Raw genomic sequence first — 16,093 nt, 5'->3', positions numbered from 1 at the left:
CGAGCCACTCACGCTTTGGGTTTTTCCTAAACGATACGAGGACGGAGAAGTAGTTCCCACGTGTGGGCACCCTGAAGAGCACTATTCCGACGTTCTGTGAAGTGACGAACGGCTTCCAGGGCTTGATGGGTCCGCAGAACTCCGAGAACCGCTGGTCCATCGACTTCGGGTGGTCTTCCTGGCTCGGAAAATACTCGCCGTTGTTCTCCCAGCCATCAAACACCTGCGGGGTCCAGATAGCAGAGATGTCGCTTAGTGAGCCATGCGAAATGATCCTCCCCTGGTGTTTTTTTCCTAGTGGCTAGCCTCTGCAGCCGTCGTGTGCCATAAAAAGTCAGTTTTTGAATGTTTTTTTTTTTCACGTTAAAAGCGTACTATGCTGTCATTGGGTGCAACATAGAGTTCATATTTGCTTGTTTTTTTTTACGTTACGAGATACGAATGAAGCTTATTTTCATTTCATCCAGTCACTACACATTTTTGCCACTACCACTTTTGTCTTTTCACAGATTTGGCTGCCAAGTGAGAAGGGCTTGGCTGAGTGTGTGAAGCAACGACTACTCTATGCAGGCGAATGTCTTAACCATTAACTTGCAGAACACGACTTACATTTCTCTCCGCTCTTGCCCACCCCTTCTCTTCACAGGCGTAAAAATGCTAACGGCTATCTCCCTCCTTATTTTTTTTTTGGGGGGGGGGGTGTCCTTTTTTTTACGAGGATGTTCTTAGTTGACCCTTTAATGTCCGGCGTCGTCGTAGATCGTAAACAGCAGTGTGCCAAAGAAAAAGGCAAAATCTATTCCGGATATGCACTGTGTGCTATAGAAAGTGGGTAAATCTATTACGGACATGTACCACTCCAGACTACGCCCTTTTTTCATTACTTCCACGACTCCCCTCAACGCCCTGTAACACTCCCGCCACTCCACCCACGTCATTCGCTCCGTTCATGTAACTTCATTCCTACCCTATTCAACCAGCTAAAATGACTGGCTTAGCGAAGGATTCTTCTTAAGCTACCGGCTCCGCTGTTTCATCAGTGTCCACCAAGTGGACAAATTTCTCTAAGACAAGAGCTACTTGAATTTTAGATACGAAGCAGCTTATGGCGGAGTTCAATCCGGTGTGGGGCGTGACCACGCTTACTGCGCATGCACGTGCCCTCAATCTCTCTCCCAAGTCGCCAGCGAAGGCAACGAAACGCTTCTTTAGCAGTGCCGCGTCCACACCTCCACCGCTCAGGTGCATCTCCCTTCTCCTCCTCTTTCTGCTCTCCTAAACTTCCCCTGTCATACGCTCCCCGTTCAAACGCGTTACACGTTTCCGTGAGACGAAACGCGTCTGCTTTGTTTCACATGGCATCCCGTTTAATGTCTCTGGCGTTAGTCAGGTAGATGTTCTGAATGGCGGCGCACCGTCTTAAGGTGACATAGACGAGTTTCTTTAGGTGCCGTTCGCCATCTCCCCGTTTTCTTTTTTTTTTTTTTGCATCGACACATGGTTTCCTTTAGAGGGAGGTGGTATAACTGTTTTTTTCTATTTGTAAGCTGTCTGTTTCTCATTCTCATTTTTCCTTTGTCGGTTAGCTGGTCTACTCACCGGATGGATATCTTGAACGTCTATATTTAATAGTGTAAGCATCCTGCCTTTTTTTTTCAGAAACTAGAAACCGCACTGCAAATAATATTTTTTAAGATCAGTTTGTTGTGTTCATACGTGTGCCATGAATGGTACACGTGTAATTGTATCAGAACCTTACCAGGCAGTTTCAAAATAATTTGAAGGTTTAAGTTTTCTACCCAAGTTGTAATAATCATCATCAGCCTTACTACGCCAACTGCAGGGTGAAAGCCTCTCTTATGATCCTCCAATCAATTCGGTCTCGTGCTTTCCATTGCCACGCTATAACTGCAAGCTTTTTTATCTCATCGGCCCACCTAACTTTCTGTCCCCCCTTCGTGTCTTTGCCTTCTCTGGGAATGCAGTCAGTTAGCCTTAATGACCGCCAGTTATCCTGCCTACGTGCAACGGTGCGTGGCCCATGTCAATTTTCTCTTCTTGATTTCAACTATGATATCCTCAACCCCAGTTTGTTCCCTGACCCACTCTGTCCTCTTCTGTCTCTTAAGATTACACCTATAATTTTTCTTTCCATCGCTCACTGCATCATCCTCAGTTGAAGCTGAACCCTCTTTGTAGGCATTCAGGTTTCTGCTCCGTAGGTAAGTATAGGCAAGATGCAGCTGTACGAAGTGAGGCTGGCAGTCCACTCATTTAGATTCAACCTCACGTAACTCTACAAAACGCAGGTGTAAGAGAAAATACGGCCACTTCGGATAAACTTTTGGCACCGTGTGTGTGTGTGTGTGTGTGTGTGTGTGTGTGCGTGTGTGTGTGTGTGCGTGTGCGTGTGTGTGTGTGTGTGCGTGCGTGTGTGCGTGTGTGTTGTGTGTGTTGTGTGTGTGTGTGTGTGTGTTCAGAAAGCAGCCCGTACAAGCTCCCGCCTGCTGTGGGCGCACTAGATGCGCGCTGATCGTTGCCGGGATAGTGCAGATACCCTAAGCCCCCCCCCCCCCCCTTCACCTTGTTCACTGGCGATATAAGCGTGCGCAGATGAGCCCGGGCGGAATAAAACACGAAAAAGCGAGCCACTAAAAACATGAAAACACGAGCCACGGAAACAAAAGAAAAAACGAGCCAGGGCCTGTTTTTTGTATTTTATTTTTCGTGTTTCGCTCACTGTATATATATATATATATATATATATATATATATATATATATATATATATACGCAAACGACAGTGGTGTCGACGACGACAAAAATCAGCCGAGACTGTGCTATCGCAATAAAAAGAGGCACTTTCGGTCATGTGCATTCGTTACACTCGCAGAAAGGAAAATTCTGAAAGCAATACTGTAATTGAGGCCAACTCAGCAGTTGCGGTTCAAGATTCGTTTTTCGAAGATGCGAAGCAAGCAGTATTGCTGCGAGTGACTAAGAATTGGAATACACAAATAACCCTGTGGCCTCTCTGGTATCTTGCTTACCTACAACGACTACATGCACAGTAAAAAAAAAAGCCATACGTATTCAAATAAATCTTGTAGATTTGTCCTATACATTTATTTCATGCCACAAAAGTGAAATAAAAAGCGCTAAATGTACCCTGAATTTCTAGGACATAATTTTTTTTTCGTTAATGCGGAATTAAATAGTAGATAACGGGCTCCTCGGCACTGCCACGGTAGAGTTCCTTGTAACTTTAGATGTGTACAAGGAGAAATGTGCAAGATGTGTTTTGTGTCATTTCTGCTCTTTTCGAGAAAGCGTGGGCAAGAGAGATAGAGAAATAACACATCAAGATTAATAAGGTAGAACTGGTCTCTATTCGTGGTAATAACCGGTCTCTAGTTGGCTGTCCTGCACTTGTGACAAAGAAAGGGGGTAGGAGATAATAAATATAATGATGTGAACGTTTAGCAAAGCCAGTACGACCCCGGCTAACACACTGAACCGTATCGAATTCACGGATAACACCTTGTCACTACTGCGGAGACCATGTGTAGAGAACCTGAACGGTGAACCACGGTTTTCTCGCACTGCACAATCGGACTTTATGAGACCCGATCGGAATTCATTTTCTTGATCACAATCGGCTCACTCACGCTACATGGTGCAAACAGGCCCCTGGCTGTCGAAAAGCTCGACTATGATCAAAGCTAGAGCTTGCTTTTGAAAGTGACCGCTTCATGCCTGCGTCAGGTGCCGATTAGGCTTCTCTTCAGGTGGGCATGGGCACCTTAAAAATTGCATTAGGACAGAAAAAAGAAAGGGGGCACAGTGTCCTGCTAACGCACCTGCGTTCCTTGTCAAGCAACGGGGCTCACCGTGAGTAGGCCTCCCTTGGTGCAACTGACGTCGAAGCGCAGTGTCTCGAACTCTACCACGTACTCAGGGTCTGCGATGACGTACAGGGCACACACTGCGTCGCTGCCCGTCGAGACGAATGTGTACTCTCCCTCCACTGACTTCTGGAATATGCAGTCTGTGGGGAACAAAAGAAATAGTGAAGCAAAACCAACTGTAGTTGTTCGTGCATATTGTAGAGCAGCGATCTGAAACGCTTGCAGCCCGTGACCCACGCATGACTGTCTTCACCCGACATTTTCGTTAATTTGCTTAATAATAAGTGGGTTCACGACTTACACAAACACGAATAGAGTAAAGAGTTGTTCTCGTGAGGCACTTGTTGCAGATTGTGCGTGCGGGCTTTAGTCATATTGAAGATGTGGTTCGACATGTTGAAATCTCGGCAGCAAATCGCTGTCAGGAGTAACCGGTGGAACAGATGTAAGAAACGTTTTCCTTAAAATGCAAAGTTTGCGAAAATTCGTACAAGTCCCACACTCCTCCCGCATTCTCCTCTGCCTCGGCCCTTGCGGAACTACACTGCGTGACTGTGGCCCCCTGCCTACGGCGAGTTCGAGAGCCTTGTTCAAAAACACCATTAAGGGGTCCTACAACACATTTACAACCAGCCGCTGAATGTATTCACAAAAGTAGCTTATTGCCTCACGAATCCATAGCCAGAAAAATGTCTGGAATCTTTCCTTCACTTTCCGCAGACGCAGGAATGCAATGTTTACACGAAAAGTCTGAGTTTATACGGAGCTGGGCCCCACATTTAAGAAAGCAGCAACGACCACACATAGAATTACGCCTGAAGGACAGGACTAACATAGAAGTGAAAACGGTGCGTATATCTGGTCTGTGGATTCAGGACGATGGCAAGGTTGATCACACCTTGGCCAAACAGAGGAAAACCACGACAAGCGCAGCGCGCATGATCTACCGAGTCATCAGAAATAAGAAAGGTTTCACAAAAGAAGAGGCGAACAGGCAGGGGCAGGGTTTCGTCATAGGTCTCGTGACGTATGGCCTCCCGTTCTGGAAACTATCAAACAGAGACCCACAACGTAAACGCCTCAACGAAAATATATTAACGCCCGTCAACTGTTGCCCCACTGCGGTGGTCTAGTGGCTAAGGTGCTCGGCTGCTGACCCGCAGGTCGTGGGTACGTATCCCAGCTGCGGTGGCTGCATTTACGATGGAAGCGGAAATGTTGGAGGCCCGTGTGCTCAGATTTGGGTGCACATTAAAGAACCCCACGTGGTCGAAATTCGCGGAGCCCTCCACTACGGCGTCTCTCATAATCATATGGTGGTTTTGGGACGTTAAACCCCTCATATCAATCAATCAATCCCGTCAACTGTTGCCGGTTCTTGGAAGTCGTTTTTAGGTTTAGCTTTAGCTGGTATGAGCGCATAAACCATGTTTGTGCTAAACTATCGAGATCTCTAATATGTTATGCAGGCTAAAACATTTATTGCCGTTGCGCGTGACAAAACAATTATAATTCGCTTTTGTTCATTCTCACCTAACATATCGTCACCTTGTCTGGGGTACGTGCAACAAGACTAATGGCGAACGTGTTTCCTCTTTACATAAAAGATGCTTAAAAATGATTTCGTCCCATCATCCCCCATCAACCAACTCTGTATAAAAGGTATTGTTTGTTTTCTCTAAATTATACAAGTTTCTTTCGCAACAATAATTTTCTGTGAATTCAAACATGATCGTACCATGTTCTAAAACAAATATCTAAATAGAGAAGTGGCATATCACCTTCGCTTTTTTCCTTAACAGGATCAAGACGAAGGAATGATTATGGTAGTAAAGCTATAGATTATCAGATTATTTCATTGTTAAATGCATGCCCATCCTTAATCGAATTAACCAGTCAAAACTCAAGCATGGCATGTTTTAAAAAAATAAGTAAAGCAACTGTTCCAGTCTCCTTCAAATATACAATTGTTTTGCAATGAACCTGAAAATTATGTAGTTTTGTGTATTTGTTTAACTTTGTATATTTGTTAAACTCAAACAATGTAAACTGTGAAGAGTTTTTATCCTGATGGTTTTTTGTTCATTTTTGTTTATATAAGCTGTGCAATGAGCATTGTACTTATTTTCTCTGGTTCTGCTCCTGGCTGTCCGACGTGCGAGTGCGGTGTGAAGGCCTCGTCAGTAGACGTACGAGTCTCCTTTTGAATCGCCTCGTGGACATATTTCTTGTTGTATGTTACTATGTCCGAAATAAACTATTCTGTTCTATACGCACACCGTACAAAAGAGCGCTAAGACTGCCACACAATAAAAGCACTTAAAAGCATGAAGACCTGTGAATCCATAACACATTTGAAGAGCACGCAACGTCAGTTATTTTCGCGCAGTGAGAACAGCTCAACTAAACAGAGTAGGATATAGCCTTACTACAGAATCTAGGGTACCCCTTAAGGCCACAATATTGAGGGTAACGCACATCTTCTACCCCATGAGGTCAGAGAACACATAATGACTTCTCCCATTCCCAAAAACATGACAAGGGCAGACGAGAGGCCAGGGCCAGGGCTTTGCAAAGGCAGTTCGGACACCATCGAGACATGCACTACACAGACGCGTGCCAAATAGCCAGAGACAAATACACTGTCCTGGCGACAAATCAATCTAGCACAATCGCAGAAACCATACGAATTGCCTGAGTTAGCACGGCAGAATCGGCAGCCGTAGCACTGGTCATACAAGATGCCGAAGACAAGTCCCAAGACGCTCTAGTTACCTCGAACTCGCAGTCATCATGCCGTCAATACCTGACCAGAGTTCTGTAAAAAATTACAGCTAAAATCTTATGAACTCACTTTGAACAGTATCACGCTGTTATTTGGTGTCCAGCGCACGCAGGGCTAAAGAGTAATAAGAGGGCCGGTGGTATAGCTCATAGAATTAGTAGCTAATTACCAATAGCGACTCTCGAAGCACCTGGAGTCAACCCGCACGACACCCTGGAGACACAAATAAAGGCAAAAACTGAACCCAACGAAGCCCAAACTTGATATCGGGCAGGCTAGGAACTGGCGCTGGTTACGAACAAACACGTGCCCCAATCCACTAATTCTCAGGAAAATCCAACCAACGCAGTACCCGGACAAATGTCCATGGTATGGGAGCGGCCATCCCTTACCCATATAACGTGGACGTGTAGACTCTGGCCATCCGAAATAATTCACCCTTAGTAGGGAAAAACCAGTTTGAGAAGCAGTGGTAGGTCTGGCTTGCGAGCAAGGATTGAGAGAGCGTAGTCGCTCTGATCGATCAGGCCCAGCGAGCCGCAAAGGCCAGTGGGGCCCTGAACTAGGAGACCCGCCCACCTACGCCCTAATACCCTCTAGTAAATCCGCCTCAGTATCAAGAGGAATGGTTCGAAATCAGCGATAACAAGATAATTACGATAGTTCTTATTAATGTGGAGAAAAAGGTACATAACCTTCAACGAAAATACGTGACGGGTATAGGGCTTACTCTGTTCCCTTGAAGAATTGAAAAAACTTCACTGTGGACACGTAGCAGCGACGTGCTGCCGTAGCTAATCGCAGAGGCCACTGTCATTAAGCATTTACAGTAGATTTAGAGCCAAGAAAAAAGAGAACGAAGATGAGATGGACTACACAAACACAGCGCAAACTATCAACTGACTTTATTCTAAAAGCACACACATATACAGGGTGTCCCACGTTACTTGAACCAGAGTTTAAAAATGTGCCGGGACACGTAATTACGACGCGACCAAATGCATGTTGCTCACCGTCGTCTGGATGTAGTAAGAATATTTTTTGTGTTCTCAAATTTAATTGTGTTCTCAATTTAATTGTGTTCTCACATTCTCAAATTTAATTAGATATGTTTAATTATATGACTATTTAGGAAACGAAGATAGATAAAGAAATTTGAATGAGAAAGTTGTAGATCGGTTTCGAAAACGTCTGATTAGACAATTTTGAACTTTATATCTGTTATGTATTAGTGTTTTTCTGCTAATTGCAATGCCTACGAAATAGAAAAAAATACCACGTGACGAACCCACTCGCGCGTAAGCGCGCACGGTGATTCTAGTGCTCCTTAACGTTCCGCGCGCGAACGACACGCTTCCCTCACACAGGTTCGTGACAGCGATAAGCAGTCACAGCGGTTATCGTTTTCGTGGCCGATAGCGAAACATGTTCATTGTAAAGCCACAACCATCGTTGCGGTCCTGCCGAGACAGCACAATGAGGCAAATGCTATGGTCGTTCGTACGCGGAACATTACGGAGCACTAGAATCATTGTGCACTCTGGCGAATGAGCGGGTTTGTCACGTGGTATTCTTTATATTTTGCGGGCAGTTATAATTAGCAGAAAGACACTAATGCCTAACAGATATAAAGTTCGAAATTATCTAATCGGACGTTTTACAAACTTATCTACAACTTTCTCATAGAAATTTTTAATATTTCTTTGTTCCTTGCAAAGTTCGTTAATTAAACTTATCTAGTTAAACAATATTTGAGAACACAAAAAATAGTCTAACTCCAGGCAATGGTGAGCAACATGCGTCTGGTCGCGTCGTAATTACGTGTTTCGGCATACTTTTGAACTCTGGCTCAAATTACGTGGGACGCCCTGTATACACGTGAACAAAGTCACAAGTCACGATTCACATTAGCAAACAAGCATTCAATTAGTGGCTTGCGCTAAAGTAATCTACCTCGGTGGCGTGAAACGTGATACTGTAAGAATGAACCAACTCGTCCAAAAAGCCACTCTACTGAAGTTTACTATACATTACTTCCCTTTACAGCTCCTAGAGGGCGACACTACATCGGCAACATAGAGGAAAGTGACAGCTAGGAAGGAGATACTTACGGCGCATATGTGAACTCCCTAGAGTGCATGACCTTTGCGCAGTCACTAAAAAGAAAGAGCGACCGTGGTGCTGTGGATAATGGGCCCGACAACTGTTGTCGTGGTCCGGAGGTTGTGGGTTTGGAATTCCCTGCTCAGAACTGTTTTTCTTTACCACATTATCATATTATTATTTTTATTCGATCACAATTTGTTTCCATGGTCAAGTCACTGAAGTGTTCGCGGAGAGACATAAAACTTTGTGTTCAAAAAGAAAAAAATTACAATATAAGTGGTAAGACAATGAAAAAAAAACAAGTGGTTTTGGCCACTCAATGAGCAGCATCACTGGAAATATTCCGTGAATCAGCAATATATAGGCATGCATCTAAATGAGACAGATTTATTATGCTCTGTCTTCTTTCTTTCTGAACGGATGTCATTCACTATACTAGCCGATTGTGTGACTACGTCCGTGGAGTGCAACTGAGAGAACTGGAGGTGAGCAAAAAAAATATATTTGAATGAGGTCGGTGCATTACTTCATTCCTGGGTTGAAAGAAAACGCTTAGACTCTTTTAGCCGGCATATCTTCTCACGGAATAGCTTGCTCCGTAACGACGAAGCTCTCGTCCGTTTTTTTTTTTTAATTTCACGTTTCCGCAAATTTGTAGTTAGCTGTCGTTCTCGCGTCGTGAAAACAAATCGGGGCCTGCACAAACACGAGTGACTTCAGACACCTGTAGCCCGCGGCTGCTCTACATCACCAGTGCCCGTTCCCAACATTTGGCGTTGAGCTGTTTCCACAGCATTTACCGCTGAATAGACGCGAGATTACTAAGGTGTAAGTAATCTAACGTAACGTTACGTCGAAAAGAAAGGGTAGAAATGCATTCATAGTTATTGAGAAACACACATGACTCATTAATTTTCTGTGAATATTTTTTACTCTATGTACAGTAATTTGGGCAGTTTTCAGACACTAAAATTCTATGAATCAGCAGTTTAGCTGAAATGTTAGGGGTTTTGATGACAAATGTGCAATTTCGCTTGCTTCGTATAGCTTTCGAATTCCTCCCCCCTTTGTGATAGTTTTATTCCTATTTATCAATCCCCAAGCCCAAGATAGCCAATCAGACACTTCTTCGTTCAACCTCGCTAGCTTCTGCCTTTCATTTTTTTTATCTCCTACAATACGTTTTGTTTATTCCATCTTCTTCCTCTCCAAGGGGGCTACCAAGTGACTACCATTTATTAACGCTGTAGCAGTCAATGACACCCAATATAACAGTTTCCTTCTGTGCTTCTTGATTGGTGAATAATTGAATTATTTATGTATAGGAAGTACTCACGCGTAATCAAAAATCATTGATATTTTGTATTCACTGCCACTCGAAAGAAAGTCTCATTGAATAAACAAGAGGTTCACAGACCGCCTCGGAAACATCGCTGTAATGGCTAAGATATCTGTGCTCATTCGAAGGGCGTCAGGCACAATGAATCAGATGAAGCGGAAGTACATTAAGGCGGATGAGTAAGGACCACGAGTGAAATGGGGCGGGCGAATGAAGTGGTACGAAAACCCGTGTGACCTTACTCAAGTGAGCGGCGTGCGGAAAGGCAAAGACTTTTTTGTGATATCAACGCAACGTCACAAAGCGCCATAATTTGTAACGTCATCACTTCGTCATTGCAAGATATCGTCGCTAAGTAAAGTGTGGGCCGATCGCGGAGGCCTTGTGGTAGGTGAAGGGGTGGGGGGAGAAGGAGCAACAATACATTCGGACTCAAGACTTTATTTCTTTTTGGCTCACTCGGCCAATCACTGTATTCAAGAAGTCTGCTCTCCGATTGTGTTAGTAAATTAATTACCAAACGTTTCCCGGTATTTCACTTCAAGTGTTATATAGATCGTAACATGCTGCGTGCCCCGCCACGGTGGTCTAGTGGCTAAGGTACTCGGCTGCTGACCCGCAGGTCGCGGGATCAAATCCCGGCTGTGGCGGCTGAATTCCCGATGGAGGCGGAAATGTTGTAGGCCCGTGTACTCTGATTTGGGTGCACGTTAAAGAACCCCAGGTGGTCAAAATTTCCGGAGCCCTCCACTACGGCGTCTCTCATAGTCAAATAGTGGTTTCGGGACGTTAAACCCACAAATCAATCAATCAATCAATCTCAATCGTAACATGCTGCCGAACCTTTTCTCGTCCATTCTTTAACTGAGCGCAGATTTCCAGCAGGCCCTACATTTAATACCTCTGGAATGCTGTCCTAGCGTTGCAGACATGATGGCGCTAGTATAAATGCACTATGCTCTCTTTGAAATGTGAAAATTCTCGAGTACTTAAGAATTAGGCTGGCAACATCTATATTAAAAAGTGAATCGCCAAGGAAGATTTCCAGTAGCTTTCGAGATTCTTTACAATAGCGACATGATCTCCATTGGCTACATGCTATCTTCATGCTATTTATTGTCTGTTTGAACCAAGGTTATAATTTGAAAGTGTTTTATCATTCTCGTAAACGCATGAAAGTTTAACAATCAAATTCTATGTCAAAGTGTTATCGTTGTTAACGATCTGTGATAAAATAAAATTTTCTAAACAGGTATTTCCAGCCTGGGCTCACGAAGACTTTATATACGTGTTTCCGTCACGGATATGACGTCGGTAAATGAGAGAAAAGAGAGAGAGAGAGACGAAAGGCAGGGAGGTGAACTAAGCTTGGCTCGGTTGACTACCCTACACTAGGGGTGGGGGAAAGGGGGAATATTAGACAGGAAAGAGATCGAAAAGAAGAAAAGATTAAGTGAAAGGCAGGGAGATTAACTAGAAAAAAACTTTTTTGTTACCCTGCACTATAGAAGGGCATCATCGGAGTGCATATAAAGCACAAGTGTTCATTATGTGCTCGTTGATGCCACCTTTGCTCGGGATTTGAAATGTAAGGTGTCCAGGTATATGTTAATAACTTCAGCGACCGCATGTGTTAAATCAAAATCATGGCCGTTAGTCGTCCGGATGAAGATGTGCCCCTCGACGTTAACTTAGGTGCACCCTTCTAAAGCGAAGCTATAGTTGCCGAACAACAATAGTAATTGCGCAAGTATTCATATATCAATGCAAAAAAAAACAATCAGCTACGTCTGGGAAGATAAGCAATGGCGGAGGGATCAACCATATTTATTTTATCTGCTTTGGGCCTTCCTGGCTATCTGCGGCAGTTTACCACATTCCTATTGTGAAACAATGTTTCTATACTCTGAAGATACCAACGTAAGGAGCCGCGTATCATCAAAAAAAAACGTAATTGAATTCGTTTTCTCTTTTACACATTCTGATACGGCTGCGGTACCACAGTGTTGTCCTCAGTCGTTCAAATTACACCAAAACAGCTCTCCGAGAAGGAGAAAAAGAGCATTTGTGACTGCTTTCAGGTATTTCTACCTTGCCCCGTGAATGACTCTTTTTAATGATGCACATTGGCCCTTTCGTGAGTCACACGACTCTCGAAGTAGAGTGTAATAGTATTCAAAGGAGTTGACACGCTTCTTAAAAGAGTCGTATACTTAGCAAGCCAGAACTAACAAAAAGTGCAATAAATATCTTTTTAAATTGCATGTGCATTGCCCTGGCAGTAGTACCGTAACTGTTACACAAGAAACAAGGTATTAATCGCATTATTACGCCTCCACTTGCATTGTTTTTGTCATCACAGTTAATTAAATATATTCAAATGGCATTCTTTGGACGTACTTTGTACGAGCTTTTTGTGCAGTTTAGCTTTGTAAATGAGAATAGACCAGACAAATCCCATTATTTTCACTTTGAAACCTTACAGATAGGGTTAAGAATAACCAAAGAGGTTGTTTAATAACCCAATTAGCGACAATACAATTTGAGGTCAATCTTGTCTTCTTCCACACCACAAAGAGGCTTTCTGAAATTGCTGTCTGATAACGTTGTCATATCTTTTGTTAAAATAACTGCAATGACGACTGTCGGTTTGCGGATTAGGTGCCATATTGCTGACATATCCGTTCCACAACCTTTCTTGAAAATGAAGCACGTTCTAGTTTCCCTGAGTGTTCTGGTCGTACGTTTTCTAGACAATATCCGATGGGCGCAGGGCTAAGGGTCGACATTTAGCAGCGGTTATTTATTGTGTCATCCCCGCGGGTGGCCGTTTACGGTTGCCGCTGTTACCAATGCTTTATACCGGTCGACTACGTGACGATCGCCAGTGGACGATGGCTATGTTGAACGTGAGCGAAGAAACGTGCTCGTTGATGTGGTATCACGTTTCGCACCTTCCCCTCAGGCGAACGTGAATTGCCACCGGCATTAAATAGACAAGCACCACGAGAGAGAGAGAGAGAAACAACTTTATTTGAGTGGAAAAAAAGTTCACAGAGGAATGGCGATCAGGCCATGCCTGGCTGCTACCTCCTCAGCTCGCTGTATTGCTCGGAGCTGTACTTCTAGGCTCGTACCTCGGAGTACTGTTTTCCATGCCTCGGACGAGGGAGTGGTCAGGAGATCAGGCGGGGGTGGATTCTCGCTGCAGTCCCATAGTATATGAGAGAGGGAGGCGACGGAGCCACATTTTGAGCAATGTGGACTGAACAGATCGGGGTAAATGAGTGCGTACACCCGCGGGCACGGGAACAAGTTCCTTTAAAGGCGGTGCTATGTGATTTCTTGTGGCTTCGTGGTTTGGGATGCGGCGGCGGTTTCGTTCGACATGCGAGGTAATAGTGCTGAGCAATATCGTGATAGGAAATGAGGGGCTCGCCGGTATTCTCTGGGATCGTGGCACTCCGTTCCGCGTTTCTGCGTAACGGTTTCAAGCCTGGACGCTTTCAAGATGGCCTCGCATTTTCGAGGGTTCCGGGTCAGCATAGCCAAGGAGCACTGAGCGATAGATAGGCAGAATGACGCACTGAACCCGTTGCGCCTCTAACAACGAATACGTAAGCTTATCTTCTAGAAACGGCACATTGCGACGCTGCGTAAATTGTAATGGGGCTTTACGTCGGCAGGCAATTGCACGCTGTACAATACGGGTTCGTAAACAGTCGCGCGGCTTCAACTAACGCACCCCTGTGATAGTCTAAATATAGGTACCGTTTGTTGCAAGTTATTCAGTAAATAATAGTACTAATTGACATAAGGAAACCAATAGTCATAATTTAAACGAGCTGGCACTTGTTGTTCTGTGACCTCTGCCTCCGCCGTATGCTACATGAGTCCTAGTTTTATTACTGCAGGGCTCATGAGCACGTTTCGACATCCCGTACGTCAATTTCGTCTCATCGTGGTTCCGTGACAGTTAGTTTAGAAACTAGAGATGAACATTACAATATTTGTGCTTCTATCGGCCTTTATTTGTTTTCTTTCACGTTCTGGGCTCACGCCTGAACTGTAGTTCCATCACTGTGGTATACTACTATGTTTGCAGAAATTGCGTTGCAACTAGAAGCAAAGCTACTTGGGCAAACTCGGAGTTATTTCTGCAGATCGAAGGCTCTTTCTACAGATCGCTGATTTGCACTCCAAATGGGGCTCTATACGTGCTGCCCCTAAAAGCCAACAGAAGCGAAAGCAGTACAGCACTGATTACAGACGTCCATTTCAGGTGATGAAAGGTAACATTACCGCTGCGGGTAGTAGCTCGGCTAATAAACGTCACGTACACTATTTTTTTCCACCTAGAGTCTATAAAATGGAGCAGCGTCGTCGTTATTTGTTGTTCAATATACACAGAGTTGTTTTCACGTGTCTGCAGCTGTGAGCTTGCAAGAGGAGCTGTCAGTTCTTGCTCTCTAGAGCAATTTATTCCAAGTGTCATCAAAGCAATCTAAAACCTACGAGTAAGGGAGTTGCCAGAAGGCTGAATTTACAGCCCAACAATTCGTGGAGTGCAGTTAACAAGAAAACTAGGTGGGTGATGCAGCTGAAGTACGCCACTGACACAAGCACCCTTACAAGAGCAAAAAAAAAAGACATTGCCTTTTTTGCTATTACGCGTCGTTGGGCTGCGCAGTGGATGGCTTCGGCAGTTTCCGCTCAGAGTTCTAATTCGAGTCTAATGTCTACGTGTGACCTCACTTCGGCCGGTCCTTCTATGAGATGGCCCTTAGCTTTCGGGCTACATCATAGTGACACAATTTCTTGCTTTCGGTCTGCAAGCGAGCAATACAGGATAATGGCTCCCATAAGTATGGCCATCTTACTCCTGCACTATATGAAGAGAATGGCAAACGACATGCTGCATATAGATGAGCCTTCTCGAAGACGTGTCGTTCGACGCCCCAACTATTCGCTTACGTCGGAGACCCATAAGCGATGCATCACAGAAAAGGAGGAACAGCAGGGAGGGAAAGTCAGGGATATTAACCAGTTTAGAATGTCCGGTATGCTACCCTACACAGGGGAGAGGGTTGATGCACTTTGAAAGTTGCAGAAAGGGAGAGATAGGAGAGCATGCGCACTCAGTCGCACGTCACAGTAATCCTAACACTAATAACCTATAACCACCAGTCCAAGTAGGTTGGTTGAACAAGTTGAGGATTGTTTTTGTCGCCTTCACTCGCGATTAACCCTCTGGACGACATCCCAGAATGGTGTCCGCCGTCATCAGTGTCTGATGTAAGCGAGCTAGTGAATCTTTAAGTCATTTTCTGAGCGCATTGTCGTAGATGATGTGTGGTAACGTCTTCTCGCTACCACAGTTGTCACGGAAAGTGTTGTCAGCCAATTTGATATGAAATGAGCACGACATCGTGAAAGCAACTCCTAGCCATAAACGGCAATGTAGAGTGGCATCATTTCGGCGTAGTCTAGATAGGCGTCGGTAGTCGTGATGTGTTCGGCCTGTAGTGAAGTTGACTGCGCAGTATTCTTGTATTCCAAGTGGATAGAGATTTCTCGTACGGCCACACGGAATTGGCTGTCAGCGTCAGTATTTTTTAACGGTATTGTCTCAAAGCCTGCGGCTGGAGCGTGGCGGTGGGCAGCGAGTGTTGGTGAGGAATTATAATAGTCTACAGCAGGCCCTTGCTGCATGATCATAAATGCGACGCGAACTTCAGCGACTTTGAGCGTGTTTATCTATCTATCTATCTATCTATCTATCTATCTATCTATCTATCTGTCTGTCTGTCTGTCTGTCTGTCTGTCTGTCTGTCTGTCTGTCTGTCTGTCTGTCTGTCTGTCTGTCTGTCTGTCTGTCTGTCTGTCTGTCTGTCTGTGTCTGTCTGTCTGTGTCTGTCTGTCTGTGTCTGTCTGTCTGTCTGTGTCTGTCTGTCT

At 44.5% G+C, this 16,093-nt stretch overlaps 1 protein-coding gene across 1 annotated transcript in view; it reads right to left on the bottom strand.

Moving 5' to 3' along the window:
- Window positions 1-16,093, bottom strand: part of LOC119172275 (corticotropin-releasing factor-binding protein) — a 94,506-nt gene that overhangs the window by 24,951 nt on the left and 53,462 nt on the right. The window contains exons 3-4 of the mRNA XM_037423321.2: window positions 3,891-4,048; window positions 13-223 (exon numbers count right to left, since the gene is read on the bottom strand). Coding sequence (XP_037279218.2) covers window positions 13-223; window positions 3,891-4,048 — 369 coding nt within the window. The remainder of the gene's footprint in view (window positions 1-12; window positions 224-3,890; window positions 4,049-16,093) is intronic.

This window comes from Rhipicephalus microplus, chromosome 4 (genome assembly GCF_043290135.1).
Source record: "Rhipicephalus microplus isolate Deutch F79 chromosome 4, USDA_Rmic, whole genome shotgun sequence".
In the NCBI taxonomy this organism is placed as follows: domain Eukaryota; kingdom Metazoa; phylum Arthropoda; class Arachnida; order Ixodida; family Ixodidae; genus Rhipicephalus; species Rhipicephalus microplus.
Note: the sequence above shows the minus strand (reverse complement) of the source record. Positions and strands in the feature narration are given on the sequence as shown.